This window comes from Callionymus lyra, chromosome 17 (assembly GCF_982586985.1).
Source record: "Callionymus lyra chromosome 17, fCalLyr1.hap1.1, whole genome shotgun sequence".
Taxonomy (NCBI): domain Eukaryota; kingdom Metazoa; phylum Chordata; class Actinopteri; order Syngnathiformes; family Callionymidae; genus Callionymus; species Callionymus lyra.
Genome location: NC_141834.1, coordinates 11,744,510 through 11,770,827, shown reverse-complemented (window position 1 = coordinate 11,770,827; position 26,318 = coordinate 11,744,510). Strand labels below are relative to the sequence as shown.

General features: G+C 37.2%; 2 protein-coding genes across 3 annotated transcripts in view; both read right to left on the bottom strand.

Annotated features, from left to right (window-relative positions):
- Positions 1-741: 741 nt before the first annotated feature.
- On the bottom strand, positions 742-3,370 carry bola1 (bolA family member 1). Of its 2 annotated transcripts, none has more exons than XM_087812865.1 (2): positions 3,311-3,370; positions 742-1,456 (listed from the first exon to the last, which is right to left on the bottom strand). In XM_087812865.1, the coding sequence occupies exon 2, from the start codon at positions 1,351-1,353 to the stop codon at positions 910-912; it is 444 nt and encodes a 147-aa protein (XP_087668991.1). In that variant the 5' UTR covers positions 1,354-1,456; positions 3,311-3,370; the 3' UTR covers positions 742-909. The 2 variants fall into 2 exon arrangements, with proteins under 2 accessions (XP_087668991.1, XP_087668989.1); XM_087812863.1 differs by having other exon boundaries at positions 742-1,379.
- A 103-nt stretch (positions 3,371-3,473) lies between these two features.
- Positions 3,474-26,318, bottom strand: part of sv2a (synaptic vesicle glycoprotein 2A) — a 36,880-nt gene continuing 14,035 nt past the window's right edge. The window contains exons 3-13 of the mRNA XM_087812444.1: positions 15,134-15,314; positions 14,651-14,802; positions 12,488-12,621; positions 11,382-11,471; positions 11,141-11,248; positions 10,986-11,074; positions 10,184-10,348; positions 9,251-9,384; positions 8,696-8,902; positions 7,795-7,954; positions 3,474-6,028 (exon numbers count right to left, since the gene is read on the bottom strand). Of these exons, the coding sequence (XP_087668570.1) occupies positions 5,845-6,028; positions 7,795-7,954; positions 8,696-8,902; positions 9,251-9,384; positions 10,184-10,348; positions 10,986-11,074; positions 11,141-11,248; positions 11,382-11,471; positions 12,488-12,621; positions 14,651-14,802; positions 15,134-15,314 (1,604 nt within the window). The 3' untranslated portion in view covers positions 3,474-5,844. The remainder of the gene's footprint in view (positions 6,029-7,794; positions 7,955-8,695; positions 8,903-9,250; positions 9,385-10,183; positions 10,349-10,985; positions 11,075-11,140; positions 11,249-11,381; positions 11,472-12,487; positions 12,622-14,650; positions 14,803-15,133; positions 15,315-26,318) is intronic.

The following is a 26,318-nucleotide window of genomic DNA, read 5'->3' as shown; positions in this document are numbered from 1 at the left end:
CACAGCAAAAATTGAAAGTAGAAGTAAAAGTCCGGAAAGGGATCTTGGTTTAAGATACAAGTACTTTTTTAAAAGTTATACAATTCTATCAGTGGTTAAAAAATAAAATTTACCAGTGAAGTTTGTAAAAAAAAAAAAAAAAATAGCAAGTAAACTTCACCTTCTTACCCTACTAGCAGATTTTTTTTAATTTTTTTTACTCTTAACAGGAAACTTAAAAATATAACATAACATAATCAAATATTTTTGAAATCAAACATTTGTATAGATATTTTCACCCTGAACATGTCAGCAGGCCGCCGTAAGACACACAAGATAATGTAAAATGTACAACAAAATATAATTCGTGATCATCATAATGTATCTGTTGAACATATAGTTTTATACCATTTATTTTTAAATATCTTTTATTGGATTTTCAAATGGAAATGTAAAACACTTAAAATAGATCTTAATTTTTCAAGTACTAATTTTAGCAATATAATTATTTTTTATAATGAATGTCTCATGCTGCATTACATTTATAAATAATAGCTTTTTTTAGGGACTAAACTTACTAACTTTAGCGTCATGGGTTCACTCTTTAGTGCGCGTTTAGTCGTGCGTATACCGCCCTCTAGCGTTGGATCTAGGAATGGACGCTTTGGTTTACATTTCTACCCAAACTTACACTAAAAAGATGAGATGATATGAAAAATAAACTGTAGAACACCATATAGAATCAAACTTCATGGCAACATATTTCAAACAAACATTTATTCATCACAAACATAATTCATTTAAAACAAATTCAGAATTACATTTACAAGCGTTCAAAACTAAACCATCATTTACGACCATCTCAGATGTTGAAGATAATAATCTACATCTTTAGGTCTTAAATAATAGGAAGTCTATGGTTGTGACGCATCACTCTCGTCCAGACCTGAGCTTCTCCTCCACGGTATGATCCCCCTTAGATCCCCCCATGCAGGGCGGACTCTTGCCGAGGGTCGGGTTGCTGCCCCACTGGGTCGGGGTCTTGGCCTGGATAGCGAGAGCGTGAACACAGGTGCTCAGCTCCACCTTCAACGCTTCGTTGACCAGACGGTGGCGCTGTATCAGGGACAGGCCGTCGAACAGCGGGCTCACCACCAAGACCCGGAAATGCGACTCGGATCCGGGCGGGACGGCGTGCATGTGGCTCTCGTTGTGGACCTCCAGGTGCTCGGGCCTGAGGGAGTCACTCAGTTTGGTTCTGATGGCCGCCTCGACGGGCCGGGTCGGGTCGGGAGCCATGTTGTGGAGCAGGACTCGGTTCAGGGGCAGAGACGTAAAGGAGGATCGGAGACAACGGTTTAGGCGGGTCAGCATCACAAGAGGTGGGACGGTACCATCGCCTGGGTGAAGGAGATGCAACGGAATCTTTTGTTCTTGTTTTTGAAAAAGTATTCCTCGTCATGACAGTTTCTGAGAACTACAATATATTTTGGCTGAAACCAAACCATATATTTTATTTATTTACTTGAGTAAGCAACAGGAAAATGTTCATCTGTATACACTTCCATAGCAAAAATAAGTATATTCATGAGTTTACTTATTTAATAATAAAATTGAAGTAGTAAACTTGTAGTTTACTTTTCGGCCTCCATTAGGGATATAAAAACAGCATTGAAGTCTATGATGAGTATAGTTATTTTACACTAAAGTTAAAGTAGTATACTTGTAGTTTACTTATGGCATACCTAAGAAAATAAAAACAACATTCAAGTCTATGATGAGTATAGTTATTTTACACTAAAGTTAAAGTAGTATACTTGTAGTTTACTTTTGGCATACCTAAGAAAATAAAAACAACATTCAAGTCTTCGATGAGTATAGTAATTTTACACTAAAATTAAAGTAGTATACCTGTAGTTTTTTTTTTGGCATACCTAAGAAAATAAAAACAACATACGAGTCTACGATGAGTATAGTTATTTTATACTTAAATTAAAGTAGTATACTTGTAGTTTACTTTTTGCATACCTAAGAAAATAAAAACAACATTCAAGTCTACGATGAGTATAGTTATTTTATACTTAAATTAAAGTAGTATACTTGTAGTTTACTTTTTGCATACCTAAGAAAATAAAAACAACATTCAAGTCTACGATGAGTATAGTTATTTTATACTAAATTTAAAGTAGTATACTTGTAGTTTACTTTTGGCATACCTAAGAAAATAAAAACAACATTCAAGTCTAAAATGAGTATACTTTTGAATTAACTGTGGCATACCATAGCAAAAGAGTATATTGAAGTGTATGAGAAGTATATTTGAGTGTTAAAGAAGTATATTCAAGTGTACTGCCGATATACTAAAATTGTATACTAAAATTGAAGTCTACACCAAAATAATACACTGATACTTGTAGTCATACTCAAGTATACTATAGGAAATGTACTTTAGGTAAAGTGAAGTACTTGAGAAAGTGTATAATTGTGGTTATCCAGAAATAACTGATCAAAGGATGTACTTCCAAACGCAAAAATCCACACGTGACATATAATGGCGTAGATCTCTGAGCATATGACTGCTTGAGTCTGTTAAATGGAGTGGATTTTACAAAATACTAGTACGAGTACATAAAACACTGGTAGTATAGAGAATAGTGTACTTTGAAAAGACTTAAAGTATACTTCCCCGGTAGTCCCTGGTAGTATAAAGATGAGTATACTTGAAAGTAAACTTAAAATATTCCAATTTAGTCAGAAGAAATATGTTTTTTGTACACCATTAGTACAATAAAAATAGATACACCTTCGTATACTTATGAAATATATACTGATAACATGAACTTCATGAATAATATTGTTTGCCAAGTCAGACAAACAAAATTGTATTGTCAATTAAATTGACATAACATCTTCACTGAATGAATGTTTTCCTCTTTGAACCCAAAATATCGTGTTTCGTGACCTTGTTTATTTATTTTTTTGCTCAATAACTGTTATTAATATATCTGATTCTTGTTTTAGAAGCTATTGCATTGTCACGTATTGTATAGAAGTAACATGACAGTAGTAATAGCATTAATATCAATGACTCCAACCTGTATTTATTCATGATATTATTATCTGAAGTCAATATTTCGATTTATTAACCTCGTCAACAAATCTAGAGGTGTAGCATCATGCTAACTCACTAGCGCTAACATGTTTATGCTTAAGATTATACGCGCAAGAAGGAAATATACGCAATTCAGTTTTTTTTTTTTTAAATCAATCGAGTCTATTATATTAAAAAACATTCTACGTTTTTTATTAAGTGAGAAAAATAATCACTCACCTTTTGAGCAAAGTCGTGGGTAGGACTGCTACCTACGCGTCCGACCACTTTGAGTGTGACACACCGGAAGTAGTCGAGGTCCTGGGACTTGTAGTTCCTTTTGACAGCGAACGCTTCATTTAATATGATATACTTTTGTGTTTTAAAAAAGGAAAAAGGACAATTATTTGTTCATTTTCATATATTTTATTCTTCTTGGTTCTTTGTTATCATCTGTGAAGGGACAGCTGCACGTCAAAGTGCAAATCCACTCGAAAATATGAACAATGAAAGAACGAAAATATAATCTCACACACCTTTAAACAGAATTGAAAGTCTTCACATTTAGGCTAACTATGAGTCATAATCAGTATTTAACATTGATGTAGTTTTTATTCTAGTTCATTCTCATTTACAAAATACACAAACTCAAAGACAACAGACAGCATCTTCCATTTATACTTTTTTTTTTTTTCTTCGAGTAGATTATTTCTTATAGAGAGTTATGATTCCACAGTTTCTATACTTACAAACGATCAACTACACTTTCTACAGCACGGTACAATGACAAATGTGATAAATTCATTGTTACATTTAATAATCGGCAATGCAATCTTATTGACAAAAGCCTAGAGGTTGTTTTTTTTTTGTATGTTTTTTTTTTCTTCAAAGAAAGTACACATGAATGTTAGCGGTTTTAGTCCGTGACGCCAACAACATTTTCGTTAGGCCAGCAAAGTCACTAATAATGTGTTTTTAAATTCCTTTCCGACTCGAGAGACAAATACACTTATTGCTTCTTTTTAAGTAGTCGCACTCGCGATTAACCGTCGCCGCGGCGACAAGGTTAACACTAAAACAAATATAAATGGACCCTGTAACGCAGGTTTTAGATATGTGACCACGCGAGGTGATCGTCTTCTTCGAGTCACTGAGGCGCTTTTTTTAACAGTTTCTGCAACTTCCGACAGCGACCTTGACATCCTTCGCTTAGAATTGAGTGACAGAACCGCCGACTTGTCGATTTCTATACAATTAGTGTGCGTTTTTTCTCCAAATGTGCTTACATGTATTTAAATAAAAACATAAAAAAAATTAAAAAAAAGTGATCACATGACCTGAGCCTGCAAACAGACTTGAAAGCGTATTTTCAGCGATAACAAGGGTATCTTAGTTACATAATCACCTTTTTTTTTATATACATCATATTTTCATATCTATAACAGAGAATAGTTTGGCGATGGATGGCACACAAATTTTGGAAATGAGAGGTTGAAAATAAAAGTGGGCGGATTCTTTGAATTTGAGTCATTTTGGTGATTTGTCTTTGTGCTACAAGCTCACCCCTTTTATGTCTTTTTTATTAAGGACCCCCAACTGTGCATGTACTCCCTAAGTGTGTACATTTAGTGCAATGGGCTGTCTGCGTATTTAACTTGTCTTGAGTCTACATATGGCTGCTATCCTACGACATGGCAGTTTTGGACTATTTTGTTACTGATTGTGCCTGATGTGAGGAAATCTGTGTCAATAAATTCCGTTGCTGTAAATACGACAATCAGCCCTTGGCAGTGAGTTCTCTGTAGTGAATCTCAAGTAAACCCGAGTGTATTACTTTTATTTTTGGTGCAAAATGACTTGATCAATTGATGGTTGAAAACAATTTTGCCAAAAAAAATAATAAAAAAAACACATTTTTATATACATATTCAATTTACACAATTGTCGATTATAGTTGGTTTTCTTGTGCCTTTTCCATCAACGTCATGCATTATACTTTAATATTGGGGGTTTTTTCGTTGTTGAATTTGAAGTGGATTCTGGGAAAAAGTTTTTAACAGCCACACGTTTTTGTTTTATCTTGCATCCTTAATTAAAGTTCATAAAAAATAAAAGGTTTTTCTTACAAAAAAAAGATTGTATGAAATAATAAAACACACTTGAATATTTGTGCTTAATGTTTGACTCTTAAATATCTCGACGGGATATTTGATCCAAAGATACACTTGGCAATGACCGAGTTAAAAAAAAATAAACGAAAATCTAAAGGGATTTTCTCAGCTGTGGTGTGAAAATAAACCTGGAATGTTGTTTAATCACAAAATGGCAGTTCGTTTCTAACGAGAAAGTCTTTGAAGTCAAAAATGCTACAAAAAAGAAAAGGCAGAGAATGTTGCATTTTTGATTCTGGTCCATTTTGTGTTGAAGACAAAGATGGCGGTCGGACAAGATGGTGGTGACTACAGAGAACTTTGCAACAATGCTGAGTCGTCATTATGTCTATCCGTGTCACAACAAGAGCCTTCGACCTCCGACCTCCGACTCCCAAGTATGTACATATTATTGTCATAATATCTACATTTGTTTGACGTCCGCTAAAAATGAAAGATCACATTTTGAACAGATTGACTAAAAACCACTGAAGCCAAATTCTCACCGACCGTTTTTTTTGGGGGGTTAAAGGGCAGAATGTGGAGAGACTCTCGAGATGTTCAGTCACAGTGTGGCACAAACAAATCCTCCGCCTCCTCTGATTGGCCGACGTGGACGCCTCGTTATTGTAGCACCTGACCCCGGGTTTCCGGGAGTTTGAGGGCCAGGAAGCTGCCGGCCGCTAGCGCCCCCGAGGCGAAGAGGATGGGAACGGCCTTGGTGATGCCCACGAAGGAGGTGAAAATACTTATGCCCAACACTGCCGCCAGTTTACACAGAGCGTTGAGGAACCCGAAAGCAGTCGTTCTGGAGGGATGGAAGAAAGATAGAGTCAAGAAAAAAGAAGAAAAAAATAGCAACGGTCAATACCGCACACGAACACAAGGTGGCGTTTTCAAGTCCCTCACCCTCTGTGTGGGCAAATAACAATAGAATAGAATAGAATAGAAAATGTTTATTCATCCCCAGAGGGGAAACACACTTTTACAACAGCAGCACAATTGAAAATAAAGTGCAAGGAAAAAAAAAAAAAAAAATAATAAAAGAGATAATAAAATAAAATAAAACGATCTTAAAAATATACAAATTATTTACAATATTAGAAAATTAACACTATTAACAAAATAAAAATAAAAATAAAAATAAAAATAAAAATAAAAATAAAAATAAAAATAAAAATAAAAATAAAAATAAAAATAAAAATAAAAAATAAAAACACACAAGAAGAAAAACACACTACGGATTAACATCAGGAAATAACTTATAAAGGCCACATTTTGTACAGAGACTGTTGTGACAAAATATTTAAAAAATTGTCCCCCACTTTTTCGATATTCATCAATATTCTTTTATTTATATATTTTTTGGTGAGTTAATATTTGACTTTCAAATAATATTTTATGGTTTAAATATGACTCGAGTTTGTGTAAAATAAAGTAATCCAATGTTCTTCATTCTAATTATTATTATCTATTTACAAATATTTGGGTGCAAATATTAACAGCATTCGTATAGTGGCCGACAAAGCTCACAACAAATGCGAAAGCGACATCCCTCCACAAATGAAATGATGGACATGCGAGTTGAGGACTTAATTGTTAAAACACTAAGTGACTGAATCGACAAGTAACGGAAGATTTAGAAAGTGTGACAAAAATAAGCGATATTTATGGTTCACTCTTAAATATTTTATTATTCTGTATCATCAGATTCAGAAAAGGTGCCATAAAGACAAAGGTAAGAAAAACACTATGATAAAATAAAATAATTAAAGAACAAAATGAAATGTTCAATGACATCAAGCAAGTTGATACATTGATATTATTGAATTTTACATACAAACAAGATCAAATATTAAAAATATATATAACTATGACATACAATTACTTTTCATGTGAGTGTAATCAAGCACTTAAATTATAAAAGAATGCAAACATTTAAATGGAATATTACTTTTACTTTCACTATTGTATTATGAATTCCAAAAACAGAACACATTCATTGCCTTCATTGAAAATAAAGCATTTACATAACACTTTTTTTTAAATAGTAGTGAAAGAATTAAAAGCAAACATTTTGGATTTAATTTCTATTAAATAGAATTATAACACAGGGTAAATGCCGAAATAAACTCTTAATCACAATACATTTTGTGTCACTGAGCTGGTGGTCCATGAAAGTACAGGAGATAGTCAGAGAATTCTAATAGTTTATTGAATATGTTAATATTATTAAAAACGAGGGATCTCTGATTATGTCAGTAAAAGTTGATTTTTTTTTAATCCATTCTTCTGTCTGAGCTGTTTCAGTGTCCAACCAATGTCTTTGCAGCCAAAGTCAAAATTAGTTTTGTTATTGTTTATTTCAAATATATTAAATATTTTTTTCAACTCCATTGCAATTTATTTTGAGGGACAAAAAGGACCAACGAAAAGAGGAGATAAAAGAAAGAATTGAGTCACAAAACAAACATTTTAATGGGTTATATTTGGAATTGATGTAAAAAAAAAAGTATTTTTGGTCAATCAGTTTATGGTTTTCATCCCAGTGTCGAGGAGAACTCCAGGCCTTACCTCTTGTCTGAAGGGTAGAGTTCGACCGTCAGCACATCCAGGGCGTTCCAGGAGGCGATGCTGATTCCACCGAACAGACACAGCAGAGCGATCATGGCCGACTCGCTGTTTCCGAAGGACAGGAAAAAGCAGCTGACGCAGGAGATCACGCTGGAGCCGGCTGTAGAAGAGACAGCGAAGATGGATGTCAGAATCTGGGACGATGATTATTTGCCTGGAAACAATTTTTTTATTGAGGTAATATGAGAATAATGACTCAATAATTATCATTATAATGGTATAACAACTATTCAGCCCTTGTAATTATTTGTATAATAATAATATTGTAACACAATATTACCAAGATAATCAAATATACAATATCTTATTTTATGGAAAACATATATTAAGGAAAAATCAACATTTTTTAAAGATATAATGACCAAATAACTTGGTTAATTAAATCTGTAAAAAGCCACTTGAAATATTACAATATTTTATATTAATTGTATATGGTTATTACACTATTAATTTGGTAGTTAAATTGAAATTAAGATCATATAAATTATTAAATGTTCAGTAAAAAAAGTGTTAAACTCAAAACTCTTAAATCATATAATATAAATATATATAAATATACTTATCAAATGCAATATTTAATCATTAAATGTGTTATTAGTTGTCATCAAACAGGTTTTATATTTAAATAACACAAAATATTGGATACATTAAGAAAAAAAACAAGTATTAAGACTCAAAAAAGTACACGTGTAACATTTGCTAATTCATTTTAACTTGTACATTTTGAGTAATTACAGTGGATTAAACCGATTCAACATGAATCATTAACATTGTTAATAAATATATATGTGAGCATTTCATTTGTTTAAATGGTATCAGTTGCAAAAAAAAAGTGTATTACCGAGCATTCTTAGTCGTCCGATCTTGTCCATGAGCAGCGCCGAGACGATGTTCCCGGGCAGCACCGCCAAGGTGCCCAGGAAGCTGACGAAGTAGACCATGTAGGCGTTGTTCTCGTCGCTGACGTCGCTGAGCAGGCAACCCTCCTTGTTGTGCAGGAAGGTGCTGTTGATGAGCCTGCTGTTGACCAGGCGGTACTTGAAGAGATCTGAGGAAACACACGTTCATTTGGTTGCTATGCAGTGTCGTTGTTTGACCTACAAAAACTGCTTAGAAAGGAGAATCCAAACTTTAATAAAGCGGCGAGATAAGAGTATTAATGAGCAAACAAAAGTTGATTGACATTTAAACAAAGAAAGGTCTGTTCCCTCCTGATAATCCCGACTACAAGGTTTATGGTTTGGACTTTAATTACTGAAGTGAAACATCTTCATTTATATTCACTGTTGGGAAAATAATGAAGAAAAGATTCATGGAGTCGTGAGGGTTTTAGTCACGGTCGTGCGACGCGCTCGAGAAGGCGTTGGCGGCGGCGGGTGTTTGACGGCGGCGTCACCTGTGTTGTAGAAGAGCGTGGCGATGAAGGTGCAGTTCTTGAAGAAGGTGTTGCTGGAGGTGATGTCCTCGAAGTAGCATTCCTCGAACAAAGAGTCCTCGAACACCATCGACCTCATTTTCAAGTTCATGAATCTGGAACGAGAGATGTTGAATTAATAGGCAGTTTATTTATTTTTCACACCCTTTTATAAACGATGCTGCTTATCTATGATAGATGGTTTAATGGCCACCAGGGGGCGCTCAAGCAGAGGAAGACAATATATACCAGAACAAGAGGTGGCGCCAAAAGCTGGATATTAACTATTGTTTTTTTCGTTTAATTCTTACAATTTGAAAAGGAAAACATAATGAGGTAAAACAAGACCATTTGGTAAAAAATAATTGTAGGTTATTCCCTTTTTTTAAATACAGAATGCACGTATTTCATTGATATACACAATTATTTGTGTATTTATTTCACAATAGCTATTTACAAACACTTTATTACAACCTAATTGCGGCCCTCCTGGTATTCCATAGGACACGCCCTCATGATGGAGGAGAAATCCATACGATGCCGTTTTAAAGTTAAAGATTATTGATCTTTCTGTCGTAGAGAGAAATCGATCCGCTGCACTTGGCATCAATTAATAAATGTATAGAGGTCGAGTTACTGCTGTGTTACAGCCTCTGAACAAAATACATATATTAAATTATAGGATGCAGCTTTTAAACGGATGTGGCTTATGGACTGTATGGTTACATTTAAATTATAGTCTGGAAATGATGGTGTATTCTCAAAAGGTGGTAAATTGTTCATTTATTTTGGATAAATAATGAACCTTGAATAAATAAACAAAACAAGTTTCTACTATGAATTGAATTGTGGTGACCCTGTTTAAAAAATAAAAATCTCGGCCTCTAACATCCCATCACTAAGCCAGCGACTCACTTGTCATTGAAATATTCGCCCTGGCGGTGGACCTGGTTCTCCAGGGTGAAGTTAAAGGTCACGTGCTCGACTTTCTCCTTGATGAAGACCCTGGTGCGAGACGAATACTCCTGTTTCTGCAGGTACTTGATCATGTCCGGGAACCACACCGTCAGGCCATAGTAGCTGTGGGAGATTGGAACAAAAAACCTCAGGGAATTCAATATGGAGAAACTTACAATATTAGTTATTGAATAACATTTAATGGAATATCTTGTCTGGTTTGATACTTATATATATTTATAATATATATATACAGTATATATATATATATATATATATATATATATATATATATATATATATTCAGTCACACCTGTGCTTTGAATCATTGATCACCTTTTTTTGCACAGTTTAATGTAGCCATTACTTTACCAATATATTTATTTACGACCATAAAAAGAGCTAACATCAAATAGCAGATCATCAGCGAAAAAACAAACATTAAGTGCCTAAAAATCACGTCAAGCTTTTGTTTTACTCTTTTTTTGCTGATTAACAAATCATTTTTTGAGTAAAAGAGTGTCTTGAAGTGTCAAGAGTCACACAGGCTAATGTTTCTTCAGAGAAAACCCGGGTTTTTTACAAAATAAAACACTTTTCAGACAGTAATAATCAATATAAGATAAATGTTCTAGTGATAAAAGCCTCATGGACCAGTAACCAGTAGGTTTAGGCTATCAAGCGATGAATAAGTCAACTGTAAAATATAACTTTGTGTCGTAGAGATTCAAGTCAATATTCAACCGTAAATGAAACGCACCTGAAGGACATGGAGAACCAGACGGCCATCATCATGTAGGTGGTGCGTCGGTACTGTGGCGAGAACATGCTCAGGAAATTGCTCCACACCTACGAAGATAGATTTGTCGTTAGATTTAAAAGTGGACGCACACGGAGGAAAGTTCCGCGTCACACCTGATGGAACAATGAAATCAGCTTGACCCTCCACTTCTCGTGCCAGGCGGCGCCCTCGCCCAGATTCACCAGTTCGTCCATCTGCTTGACCGTTTTGATGGTGGTCACCTGGACAGGTGGAGGAGGCAGATTGCTTTGTTAAAATTAACTGTCTCCATGTTTAGATGCAAATTCATGTAGTGGTAAACACACACTTTCTCACACAGAATGAAGACGACAATGTATCGTAGGACAGACTTACAGAGAAAACCCTCTCGGGGTAACCTTTTGCTCTCATGTTGGTGTCGTGGACCTGCTTCAGGATCATCCAGGCCTCGTCATGTTTTCCATTCTGTGGGAGACATTCATGTATTTGACGTTAATGTGTAAAAAAGGTAATAAATATGACATGTCATTGTCTCATGATTTTATTTTGAATGTCGTTTCTGTTTCCTGAGTTCCACGGCGCCTGTTGCTCTCACAGCAGCTGCAGCTCATCAGACAATCACCACCTCCTTCAGCAACAGGCGCCCGTTCATAATCGCCACTCCCTATCTACATATGTTCTATATTTTTCCGCTTGGATTACATTTTTCTTGTTTATAGTGTTTTTATCCTCCATGTATAAAAAATAAATAAATATGTCATGTCATTGTCTCATGATTTTATTTTAAAACTTGTTTTGTATGTGGTTTCTGTTTCCTGAGTTCCAAGGCGCCTGTTGCTCTCACAGCAGTTGCAGCTCACCAGACAATCACCACCTCCTTCAGCAACAAGCACCCGTTTATAATCGCCACTCCCTGATGTACGTTCTCTATTCTCTCTCCGTGCATTACATTTTTCTTGTTTTTAGTGTTTTTATCCTCCATGTGAATTTATTTAAAATAAATATGTCATGTCATTGTCTCATGATTTTATTTTGAAACTTGTTTTGAATGTCGTTTCCTGAGTTCCAAGGCGCCTGTTGCTCTCACAGCAGTTGACGCTCACCAGACAATCACCACCTCCTTCAGCAACAGGCGCCCATTTATAATCGTCACTCCCTATGAACATACGTTCTCTATCCTCTCTCTGTGGATTACATTTTTCTTGTTTGTAGTCGTTTTATTCTCCTAGTGCCTGAGCCTACTTTTTGTCGTTTTATCTGGCGTGTGTGTTGTTGTTTTTTTATCACCGCTCTCTTTGACTTTTCATTTTCCTTTCAGTTTTTGTGTTCCACCCGACTTGTGTTGCATTTCCTTTGGACTGTGATATGAACTTGTTTTTTGTGGTTAAACATTTGTTATGAATTCTGTTTGTGTCTGTTGTTTGGTTGTTACATCCACAGCATGTTAAGCACCAGAACACATCAGTGAATATCAATCTCACCTCCAGGTAGAAGCGCGGGCTCTCAGGCATGGTGGTGAGAGCGGAGATGGCTGCCACGGCGGGGAAGGCACACACCAACACGAACACTCGCCAGCTGTGGAACTGGTACGCCGAGCCCATCTGGAAACTCCAGCCTGGAGATGTGATACAAAGAAAAAAAAGCTTTAATCTGGGACATTCTTGGTGTGCGTTCAAACGACGTGGTGTAGTGTCGCTGTTGAGGTGAATAAACTGGGTCAACTCTGCGTCAAATTTGGACATCATCATTGTTTCAGTAGCCCCAAAAAATACCGAATTTTAGGAATGTGCAAAAAGGATCTAATTTAACCTACTGTCTAAGAAGAAGCTTATTTCCCCAGTTTCGTTTTTGTAACTTTTGGTCATTCTTTATGTTTGATAAACTAGGGTGAACATACGTACGTCCTCAATTCCCCCGGATGTGACTTTTTTTAGTGGCTGTCCGGAGCAACTTTGTGCAAAGATTTTTCATCTTCAAAACAATCAGCCTGACCCGAAAAGCTCTCAACATTTAGTGACGACTCTATTCCACGTAGACGTGTCCTTTTTTTAAGGGGATACTGAATATGGTCACCCTCGATAAACTGTTTCTCCGATCTGTCATTTGGACTTTCTCCTAACTTTAGACCCGTCTCCCAGGTCGCTTTATTTGGTGTGATTTGAGAGACAGTAGTTTGGTCTCTAGTGTTCGAAATCGGATTCTCTGTGAACACGTTTTTATAGCAAGTATCTACCAAGTGGACAGGAAGGTTCATCTTCACCAGACCTGAATTGTTCCAAGATTTTGTACACTTTTGATCGCAGCTCGAATTGAGTAACATGCCTTAATAGTTTTAACAATGGCGTCTTGACCATTATTTGTCTTTGAACCAACAGTATTTACTCCTTAGTTCCTTAACCCTTGTGTTATCTCAGGGTCAAGGTGACCCCGCAGCCCGTAAGTGAACGACCTCCACCACTGCATATGTATTTATGTATTACAACACAAGGGATACCACAAAAACAGAGGCTCCACTAATTAGGAATTTGTTTTGGTCCACTGAGGAGCATCAACATCAAACATTAAATAATACAAAAATGAAACATAAGTACAATAAAATTTACAATTAACAAATTTACAAATTGTGTATTTACATATTGCAGTTTTTGGAGTGTAGATGTTTGAAAGAGGTTTGTGTTAACATATTTGTTTTCTGGATAAAACAAAGGATATCACAAACTCATTTGTTTTCAGGCCAACCAGGTCACTTTGACCCAGAGATAACACAAGGGTTAAATGAACTGGCTTCTTCTTGTAATTTCTCGCTAACAGTGAGTCCTGTCTCAATTCCTCTCAGATTTTGTCCACTAAAAGTTATTACGACCTTTAAGCTCTACAGGGCCACATGACCAGCATCGCATTGAAGCCATCAAAACGAAAACCAGTACGTGAAAATCATTACTAAACCCACATTATACTACATAACCAAAACCTTTTCACGTAAATAACTATGGGTACTGATGGGTTCGTAGTGTAAACACTGAGAAGACTGTATCATGATACAGATACAGTGAAAACTGTATCATGATACAGTTACAGTGAAAACTGTATCATGATACAGTTACAGTGAAGACTGTACCATAATACAGATACAGTGAAGACTGTATCATGATACAGTTACAGTGAAGACTGTACCATAATACAGATACAGTGAAGACTGTATCATGATACAGTTACAGTGAAGACTGTATCATGATACAGTTACAGTGAAGACTGTACCATAATACAGATACAGTGAAGACTGTATCATGATACAGTTACAGTGAAGACTGTATCATGATACATTTTATTATGATTTTAAAAGAGCAAGTTTGAAAATGTTTCCAGGTTTTGCCTGAATTAGTAGATTAAAGCCATTATAAAGCAGAGATTGCCATCTAGTGGCATAAAAAATTAAAATACTGTATCATCACACAGTGTCTCACGAGGCCTCAATCCATCACTGCTATTGTCGAATTAAACCCCCATGTTAGTCAACCCATTATTCAGCCTTTTTAAGTCCAAGGACAAAATTTGCATTTTACTACAGTTTAAAGACGGTGGACACGTGTGGGAGTTGTTGTTATCTCGTATAAACAATGGTGCCACATGATGTCTTTGGTTACCGTAGTGAGGGATGATGGCCCAGGCCATGGCGGAGGCGTAGATGCCGCCGATCATCCAGAACATGCAGAGCCAGCTCAGATGTTCCCCTCGCTTCTCCTGGGCCAGGAACTCGGAGTAATAGGAGAAGACGATGGGAATGGAACCGCCAATGCTGCGAGGAACGACCAGGACCAGGATTATTATCATCAGAGAGAGAAAAGAACAGAATCGACCAAAAGGGTGCAGTTTTGGATGAAGATAATTAAGTCTTTGTTTTCTGATCAATATCTGCTGTTGTGGCGCGAGAGTTGAAATCGATGGAGAATATGGACTTTTCTGCAGAGGAGCAGGCGACTGCTCACATGATGGATCATGACTTATGTTGCGTACATTTCACTTTCATCCCTCAAGTATCTTTTATCTTATCACTTCCTTTCATGTCTTCTCAAAATAGAGGTCGATCAAGGGGCGCACAGCAGCACCCACGACTCATGTCCGCTCACCCCACGCCGGAGAGCAGCCGGCAGAAGAGGAAGGAACTGTATCCCTGGACGAACGACGAGAAGAAGGCGAAGACGCTGTTGATGGAGAGCGAGATGAGCAGCGTCTGCCGTCTGCCGATGCGGTCGGCCAGCCCCCCCCACACGAAGGCGCCCACCATCATGCCCAGATACACGATCAGACCTGTGCGGAGACACAAATGATGCACGTCAATAGTCGCAATTTAAAAAGGTTATTATCATCAGATGAATCACGATTATCAATTACAGACTGTATATAATGAGTGCTTTGCTTTTTGCCTTTTAATCCTCAAATTAATGATGTTTTTTAAATAAATTTGAGGGCTTTTCCCAGCTTTCTTTAGGTGGAAAAATATTCATTACAGATTATAACTAATGAATCGATTAAATAAAAGATCTATTAATGCCTTTATTTGACCAATTTTTTGTTTATTTGATTATTTGGGTAAAATATTGTTGTTGGTACAGTATTTATTAGGTGTAAGATAAAGATAAAGTTATCCGTCCATCCAGCCACCCATCCATCCATCTATTATCCATCCATCCATCTATCATCCATCATCCATCCATCATCCATCCATCCATCATCCATCATCCATCATCCATCATCCATCCATCTATCCATCCATCATCCATCATCCATCATCCATCATCCATCCATCCATCCATCCATCCATCCATCCATCATCAATCATCCATCCATAATCCATCCATCATCCATCATCCATCATCCATCCACCCACCCACCATCCATCTATCAATTAAAGGTTTATTTTATTTTATTTATAACAAGTATTTACGGATATAAACAGACATTGCAGTAGTTATTACAGTCTTATTAAAGGCTAGAGTTCAGAGACAATGTCTATTTTTCGGATACTGTATTAATACTTTAGGCCCAAATAACATTTTATTTTTATAATAGCTCTCTTATTGTTAATATTACAATAAAATATAACAATGACATTTTTCTAATTAACATGCAAACATTCACTGCTAATATTTTTGTGTTGCAATTAAACTTCATTACGTCCTCCGCAGTTAAAGGAACAACGAGAGCCTGGCGATTGACATATATAGTACTTGTTGCTACAGTATCACAATAAATTGCAACATATCGCATGGTTCCTACTGTTTACATATCGTATCACCCGATTATTACCAATACACATCAAGACTGAAGGTCACTAAAGATTTAGAATCCATATAATTGTGTATATTTTCTATAAAAAGCCATTTTTTAAGGTGGAAACTTGAAAGCGAGGCTTGATATTTACTCTGTTATTCAACATTTCAGTGGCTTTAATAGCCAACGTGAGCCGTCTGTGACCAACTGCGCCGCCTGTCCGTTGTATCTTCCGGTGCAAAACATCAGATTGGCGACCAGAATGTTTGATTTCAATATTCAACAAAGTGTACTATCATGCAAAAATATCCTGTCTGTCAAACGATCCGACTGTCGCAGCACAGCTGATGAAACAAGCTGCACCTTCGCTCATCCAGACTCTGGACTGGAGGTGAGAGCGTGACTCACTGCCCGCTAATGAAAATCAGCTTTTTACGTGCCTCTGTGCTGTTAGCGCTGCCAAACACACACACACACACACACACACAAACACACACACACACTAGTTTCACACTCTCAGTCGCTGCTGTATTGACTTTCTGTCAACAACCTTCCTCCTCCTGAAATGTCTTGTTGTAGCAGCTGCTGCTGAGGTGACGGAACTGTTGATCTGCTAAATATTTGTTGTTATTTTATTCCTGATAACCCTTGTGTTGTCTCTGGGTCAAGGTGACCCAAAGGCTTGAAATCAAATGTGTATGTGGTATCCCTTGTGTTGTCTCTGGGTCAAGGTGACCCAAAGGCCCGTAATCAAATGTGTTTGTGCTATCCCTGGTGTTGTCTCTGGGTCAAGGTGACCCAAAGGCCTGAAATCAAATGTGTCAGTTGTATCCCTTGTGGTGTCTCTGGGTCAAGGTGACCCAAAGGCCCAAAATCAAATGTGTTTGTGGTATCCATTGTGTTGTCTCTGGGTCGAGGTGACCCAAAGGCCTGAAATCAAATGTGTTTGTGGTTTTCCTTGTGTTGTCTCTGGGTCAAGGTGACCCAAAGGCCCAAAATCAAATGTGTTTGTGGTTTTCCTTGTGTTGTCTCTGGGTCAAGGTGACCCAAAGGCCCCAGAACTAAATGTTTTTTGTGGTATCCCTTGTGAGTCAAAATGAAGTGATACCACAAACAAATTTATTTTCGGGATTTCGGGTCACCCTGACCCTGAGATTACACAAGGGTTAAAAAGTTGTGCATTTATATTAAAACTGTCATTAAAAAGCGGGTAAATAAGTACTTGGAATAATTTATTTATATATTATTAATTAGATTAAGAAATACCAAATAAGTAAATATGAAGGTTGAATAAATAGAGTTAGTTTTGATTTAGATCTAAATAATTCAAAATGTCACAACTGCAATATGAAATTCAAATTATTGTAAAGGGTATCAAAGTATTATTAAAATTGTATTTATTGTGGATATATTCAATGGTCAAATATATTCAATTAATCATTGCACAGATAATTGATATATAGAAGAGAAAAGTCATGTCATGAACAAAATATTTAAATAAAAACAATTCCACAAGTATTGTTAAAAAAACATTTAAAAAATGTTTCAACAGATCTAAGGTCTGTCAGTGACACGACTCAACACTTTCAGGCAATAATCCCTTCAGGCTGTGTTGTTGGACGATGTGATGGAGGATTGAGTAACACGGGACAGACTGTGTGTGCATGACACCGACATTGATCCATGTTTACACCAACAGAGGCTGTGATGTCTCTGCCCTCAATTAAACCGAGTTTCACTTTCCAGTATGGATTTACTTGAGTGTACTGAGGGAGACGCTAACCTCTTATGTTGCTATGTTTGGAGCTGGATTTATTCATGACATTACTGAGGAATAAATGACGACAAAATAGATATATCCAAAATCATAGTTAACATATTTACTTTTACAAAAACTATGTGTATATATATATCTCATGGTTTTTAGTTTTGCATAGAGTTTTTGTATATTTATCTTTTTTAACAACACGATACATTAAAGTATATACCATTAAGTTGATTAGTTAAGATAATATGAACCTGAAAAAAGACATCATAGTAAGTAAGTAACTAATTTTTATATTTATAGAGCGCTTTTCCAGACCAGGGTCACAAAGTGCTTGAACAATCGAAACAATACTCAATAAAATATATAATTAAAAGGTCAAGATAACACCGAGAACAACACAGGAGTCTCAGAAAATAAGGGAAAAGCCTGCAAGAATTAAAAAAAATCATAATAGGAGGAATTTTATTATCATTATTGAATTGATTATTATGTAAACATAAAAAGAACTGTACAAATAATATAATATTGACACAGAATAATATTTAAAAAACATCTTTTTAGTTAAATAAAATAATAATCATGTTAAGGAAATCTGAAGGCATTTAAAAATCATTTAAAAAAAAAAGAACAAACAACTGCATTCTGAAGAAATGTAAGCAAACAACTATGAGAATATTGCTATTTCAAACAAACTTGCTACATTTCTCAAATAAAAAAATATTGAGAACAAAGATTTATGCCCTTTTAATTTAAACAAATACATTTTTCGAATAAAAAAAAAAAAGTATCTAAATTATATGATCGATTGATTTTAAAGACGACCTGGATCGAGCCGGAAGATAAAACTACTGTAAATGTATTGGCTTTTTCGTTTCCTGTTGGTTTACATTGATTATTAGACCTTTTTGAAAATTCAATAAAGAGTATTTGATTAATTATATGATGCAAATGTTTCAATCAATAACACAAAGAAATAGTGAACTAAAAAAGTCTCTCTGTTGAGCCATGAAAAGACCACTTCCTTCAGTCAATAACCCGTCACAATAATTGGCTCATCATTCTTCCCTGAGCTGTATATCTGACAGAGGAAGGATGGAGGTTGAGACTCTCTTGACGCTGAAGACTGACTGGTCTTCGCAGCAACAGTCCGGAGCTGCTGCTGCTGCTGTCAGTCTCTCCGGGAGCTGCTGCAATGCAGTGATGGAGCTCAGCCGTCACCACCGGCTCATTATCAGGGCGATGACTGAAGGCGACTCTGCAGTCAGAGAGCAGGACACGACCGGATCCACTTCATATGAAGCCATGAAGTCTAGAGTCGCTATATTCTACACAATAGTTACTGCTACTAATCATAATACATTCTTATCAGTTAAATATCAGCCTCAATTTTCGGGCCAAAGGCGTCAATATCTCAATCAGATTTAAATTTCTGTTTCTTATCTCAATCTATCCAAATAAAATGATTAATAATAATAAATAAATGATGTCAATCAACATAAAAAAGGGATGGGAAAGTAGAGAACAAACTGTCTGCTCTCTGGACAGGAAGTGGGGGGAAGGAAAGGATGGAGAAGAAAGCAAAAAAAAAAAAAGAGAAGGCAAAAGGGAGGAGTGACACATCTACCCTGATACAGAGCGTACGGCTCCAGGGTGTTTGTGTGCTACATGTAAAAGATGTGTGTCCTTCTGCTGCGAGTGTGTGTTTGGTGAACAGGGGGGGGGGGGCGGAGGGGGAGGAGCTATTAATAGATGGTTTTTCCTCTTCTCGTGGAGCGTGTTGAGCTGTTTGAATGAAGCCACTGGCAGAGACAGGTCTGTCGTCAGTCGACCGAGGTAATCGGCAGAGACACGCTTTCCATCCCAAAAATAAAAAGAACTGGTCGTTGATGATGGAGACCTCACCCCGTGTTGGGTTAAGAATGACACACAAGTCTTAAAAAGCAACCGATGTGTTGATTTAAATGTCTCTTGAATTCATCTATTGTATCATCAGTATGTGTCTGTTTGTACTTAACTCGCTTTACATTTAAAGGGCACCTAATGTGCTATTGTTCTAGGACCTCTATTATACTCATCAGTATGTTTCTTTTTGCACAAAACTCTCATTTAATAAAGATATTTACATTAGAAAATACACTTAAGCCCCGCCCACTTAAAATGCGCAGTTTTGGCTGACAAGAAGTCTCGTCCAAGCAACCACGCCCACTCTGCTCTGATTGGTCTCAAAAACACGAGTTGCATTCAAGGACTCACGTAAATTTCAAACTCACCCCTAAAACTCCCGTTTTGTATATTAAAAATGAATAATAAAAATAAGGTTTGCTGCTTAATGTACACATCACAAAAACACCTAAAGGCAGAAGTAACTCTCATACATAAATATTTATTTTGTTTCACGACTAACATTTAAGTACTTAACTGATTTAGGGCTTCTAGGGGAGGACACCTGCACCAGAGTGACATCAGAATGTTTAATTTAAACCGTAGTCTCGTTTGGCGAGATTTCAGACACGAGAGAACTTTATTAAGTAATAACTTCACAACGGAGCAAAGTCATGATGAATGAACTACTGCACTTTGAAGAGGACGACTGCAACATTTACAACATGTGAATGTGCAGGAGAGTTGGGTTTTCAAATTAGGTGCCCTTTAAATATTTGGAAAATGATCTCAAGCCCAGCCCACTGAAAACATTTTTTTTTCCGTTTGCTTACCATAACCACGCCCACTCTGCTGTGATTGGTCAAACATCAATAGTATCGAAAAGTATCCAACTCCAAGGGACACGTTGTATAAACACAGCGGGGCGTAATTACAGCTGGCTGGTTGGAGGAGGAGTGAAGCCATTATAACATCATAATAGATTCTCGTAACCTCTCGTTCGCCAAGACGGGGGAAAACTTTATAAAGTAATAAGTTCAAACCATGGTCGTGGTGTGGGACCTTGGAGAGAAATACTTCAACATCTGAAACATGTGAGTGAGTTAGAAGAGTTGGGTTTTCACATTATCTGCCCTTGAAATAATCTATACCATAATGCACTGCAACATTTGTCACGTTTCTTTTATATTATTATCAGATTTGTAATGTTTGTTAATGTCAAAAAGAGCATTTTCTAATCTTGGGAGGAAACTTTTTTAAATCACAGATCAAAATAAAGTAAAATATGTTTTTTCTTAAACACACTACAAAGCTATAGCTAATAAAATCGCATCCAGGGAGAAAGTATTATATAAGAAGTATGTGAGGGTTGCGCAGCACTAATATGAAACAGTGATACAGTAACAAGAAAGTAAGATCAAATATCAAATTTAATTTTTGGATATGGCGAGGGAAAGACTATCTGTGGAGTCTGACTGAATCGTGATGTTTTCAGATGATATGGTAAGAGTAAGGAGGAGTTTGAGCGAAAGCAGGAGTAAGAAATTATGTGAGGCGAAGAAGAGAGTGCAGCCAGGGCGGAAAGAGTACAGAAGAAGATATCAGAAGGGCAGCTAATAATAAGGACAGGAAGGAAGGAAGGAAGGAAGGAAGGAAGGAAGGAAGGAAGGAAGGAAGGAAGGAAGGAAGGAAGGAAGCAATGAACAAGCTCTAAAGGAAAATGTGTGAGGTGAAGAAGAGAGTGCAGCCAGGGCGGAAAGAGTTGAGAAGAAGGTATCAGAAGGGCAGCTTAAAATAAGGAGGAAAGGAAGGAAGGAAGGAAGGAAGGAAGGAAGGAAGGAAGGAAGGAAGGAAGGAAGGAAGGAAGGAAGGAAGGAAGGAAGGAAGGAAGGAAGGAAGGAAGGAAGGAAGGAAGGAAGGAAGGAAGGAAGGAAGGAAGGAACAAGCTCTAATGGAAAATGTGTGAGGCGAAGAAGAGAGTGCAGCTAGAGCGGAAAGAGTAGGGAAGAAGATATCAGAAGGGCAGCTTATAATAAGGACAGGTAGGAAGGAAGGAAGGAAGGAAGGAAGGAAGGAAGGAAGGAAGGAAGGAAGGAAGGAAGGAAGGAAGGAAGGAAGGAAGGAAGGAAGGAAGGAAGGAAGGAAGGAAGGAAGGAAGGAAGGAAGGAAGGAAGGAAGGAAGGAAGGAAGGAAGGAAGCAATGAACAAGCTCTAAAGGAAAATGTGTGAGGTGAAGAAGAGAGTGCAGCCAGGGCAGAAAGAGTACAGAAGAAGATATCAGAAGGGCAGCTAATAATAAGGACAGGAAGGAAGGAAGGAAGGAAGGAAGGAAGGAAGGAAGGAAGGAAGGAAGGAAGGAAGGAAGGAAGGAAGGAAGGAAGGAAGGAAGGAAGGAGGAAAGGAAGGAAGGAAGGAAGGAAGGAAGGAAGGAAGGAAGGAAGGAAGGAAGGAAGGAAGGAAGGAAGGAAGGAAGGAAGGAAGGAAGGAAGGAAGGAAGGAGGGAAGGAAGGAAGGAAGGAAGGAAGGAAGGAAGGAAGGAAGGAAGGAAGGAAGGAAGGAAGGAAGGAAGGAAGGAAGGAAGGAAGGAAGGAAGGAAGGAAGGAAGGAAGGAAGGAAGGAAGGAAGGAAGCAATGAACAAGCTCTAAAGGAAAATGTGTGAGGTGAAGAAGAGAGTGCAGCCAGGGCGGAAAGAGTTGAGAAGAAGGTATCAGAAGGGCAGCTTAAAATAAGGAGGAAAGGAAGGAAGGAAGGAAGGAAGGAAGGAAGGAAGGAAGGAAGGAAGGAAGGAAGTAAGGAAGGAAGGAAGGAAGGAAGGAAGGAAGGAAGGAAGGAAGGAAGGAAGGAAGGATGGAGAATAAGTTAATAAATATATTAAAGTGTATTGTTTGGCATCGATCATGACATCATGACACAGCAGGTCTCAGGAGGTCAAGCTAATTTGTTAGCTTCCACTAGCGTGTTCTTTTATATTTGTCACATAAAATGAATCAAATATCCACAAGAACAGTTTCCTTATCTCACTGTTATTATATATATTTGTTGAGATGTTTACGTGGTAACAACGTGTCCTTCCTGCTGCTGCTGCTGCTGCAGCATCTCAACAAGGTTAAACCAATGACAACCTCCCTGAGCTGCTCGTGTCACAAGCTCTCCTTCTTCTGCTGCCAAAATGTCAAACTAATCCTTCATCGACACGACAAACTCTCCGAAGCTCGAGAAGATACGACCGCGTTTCATACGATCCGACCCCTTCTTGTGGGCCACGTACGAGCAGGACTTGGGTGAGGCAGAGGACACGCAAGGCATCATGGGAAGGCAGTATAGAGGCTGTGTAGCATGAGTCAGGCCTGTTGCGTAACCAGTGGAGGGTTTTTTCACTGGCTCCAGCAAACATGACAATGAGGAGCCGGGGAGGGTGTGGGGGGGGGTAGAGTCGTGACGCTCAAGATCTGACGTCGAAAAAACAGAATGTCAATCAATAGTATAAATGATAATAAGTTACTTTTTATTAGATTAAACTCAGTTTCTAGTCCATTTTAGGGTGTTAAAGGAACCATTGTATTGTATGTGGGTCTCCTCCCCAAGTAGCTGGGACAGCATCTAAGAAGGTTTAAATCCAAATATCCTCTTTAATTCCATATTTTTAGGGTTTTTAGTGTTGAAGAAGAGATAAGGAGCAGAGACGATGAATATCAGGAATCATGCAGCGGCGACCGATTAAAGTAAAACTGATGTTTAAGGATAGAAATTTCATGGAAGTGTTTGGAGAAGGAGGACAAACGCAGGGAAGAAAGACAATAACAAAGACTTCCTGAGACACAAATGGTAAATATACATTTTTTCGGCCTCGGAACTAAGACCGTCTGGTCTCTTGTATGGATGTGGAGATTCCTCGATTCGCATCGATGCGTAGATACAAATATTTAAGATGCATCAGTAGATTCAAGATGCATCAGATTTAATTTAAGGGTGAATTCACGATGCATCGGCTCTAGCCCTTTTTTGCATGAGCAAATGTAATGGTTACATCAATTTACCCTAAACGCACCATCACTTCCTCTGTAACTGACGCAGAAGTTACGAGACAACAAGCTTAAACGAAGATGGATGAACGATCAACAAGATCATCCTACAAAGACTACTCAAAGTAAAACTTGACACAAAGTCACAATAAATAGATCCCGCGATAGAGTAGGCGCTGTAAGAAATTAGTATTGTTTAAATTTTGTTTAATTTACATTATTCAAAGTTATTTTGGATAAATTGTTTCAAAGTTTTAATAGTTTAAAAAAAGTTTACAACACTGCAGAAAACTGACCAGAAACTGTTTCCTTCAACTGAGAAAAATCTCTAAACTTAGGAAAATGATGTCACAACATGATCTGGAGCTTATAATCCAATGTGTTTGTGTCTTCTTGTTTAAACTATTGTAAGTTTATTTTCATGTCTAAACAAGAAGGATCTGTCTCGCCTGCAGTTGATACACAACTCTGAGAATTCTGACCCGCTCTAGTAGAAGAACTCACATTTCCCCCGATCCTTAAAACTCTGAGAGAGAGGATATAAATCCTTCCAGGCTGTTGCTCCTAAGCTTTGGAACGATCTTCCTCTCTCTCTGTGTTTGATGGATCTACTGACTCCTTCAAGAAACATCTTAAAACATTCTTATTTTTTCCTAATCTTCTGGGACTCCTTTGTTTACCCTTATGTTTCTTGATATTTTAGAGATTTCAAATTATTTTTTACTGTGTATTGCTTTTGATTGTTAAAGCGTTGTGTGACCCTGGTCAAGAAAGGCACTTTACAAATAACTATTACTTACTTACTTACTTACTTACATACTGAATTGTGTTAGTTTTTATGTTTAATATTTGGTTAGGTACATCGAAAACAAGGTAAGAAAGCTACACTATTACATTCTCGACCTTCAGTCAGACTCGCCTGCTCTGACTCAACATTTAAAGATTGATGACTCAAGATCTCACTCGCTTCCCTCTTCTCCTTCAAAACATTCAACTCAAACTAGTGAGTTCATGAGCATCAATAAATGATGCTGGACTCACTAAGAAGCGTGAGGTGTTTGACAAAAAAACACACCGACTCATCTAAAGAATGTTGTGTTTGGAAAACGGCTGCAGGTTGATTTTTTTTTTTTTTTTTTGTAATTCCACTGCAGCTGCCGCACGCTCCGCTGAATCTTAAACAGCCGTGGCTGCTCTGCCAACAGAGGTCCAGGGAAAGCAATTACTGCCAGATAAACTATGAAACAAAAAAAAAAAGCTGTGAAGATTGGAGGGGAGGATGAAATGTAAAGTGGGAAACTCACGACGAAGCACAGGAGTGGATGAGACAATAACAGTGTTGTATGAACTGCAGATTTACAGAGACACGACTTCTTTTTGTACTTTTGTTTAAGGTAAATATGAATTTTGAATAGGGTTAGAAAATATTAGTAGGCAAACTATTAGTTTTCTCGATAATTTATCAATATTTAACAGCACTGTATCGATTCTTGTTCATTTAAACAAAACATAAATGTATATTTTTTCGGAATTTATTTTATCGTAGTTATTTTATGGTTCATAGTTCAATTAAGTTTGTGTGAAATAAAATAATGACATTTTTTAATTTACAATTTACGTGGAAATATTCACAACTTTATCATGAGTTGGTTCATTTATGTGTTGCAATTACTATTCCAGTTGCTAGATGGCAGCATTCAAAAGGAGCTATGAAATTTGGAGAGATGACTGAGGACGAGAGGATACAGTCTGGTTTCAGAACAAATGAAAGCCTCAACAGCTTTTTGGTCTGTAAATTCTGCAACACCAGAGGCAAGTACTCGACAATACTACAAATATATCTTTGCTCCTACAGTATCGCAATATATCCCTGCCACTGTTTCATGATACGCATCGTATTAGATGATTTTGCTAGTACAACTTCAACTTTATCATGAGTTGGTTCATTTATGTGTTGCGATTACTCTTCCGGTTGCTAGGTGACAGCATTCAAAAGGAGCAATTATATTTTGAGAGATTTCAGCGATGACTGAGGACGAGAGGATACAGTCTGGTTTCAGGACAAATGAAAGCAGTTTCAACTCTGTCTAGAGTCATGTGGTCTGTAAATTCTGCAACACCAGAGGCAAGGACTCGACAATACTACAAATATATCCTTGTTGTGACCCTGGTCTGGAAAAGCGCTATATAAATAAATATTACTTACTTACTTACTTACTTACTTGTTACTACAGTATCACTATATGTCGCTGCCACTGTATCATGATACGCATCGTATTAGCAGATTTTGCTAGTACAACTTCAACTTTATCATGAGTTGGTTCATTTATGTGTTGCGATTACTCTTCCGGTTGCTAGGTGGCAGCATT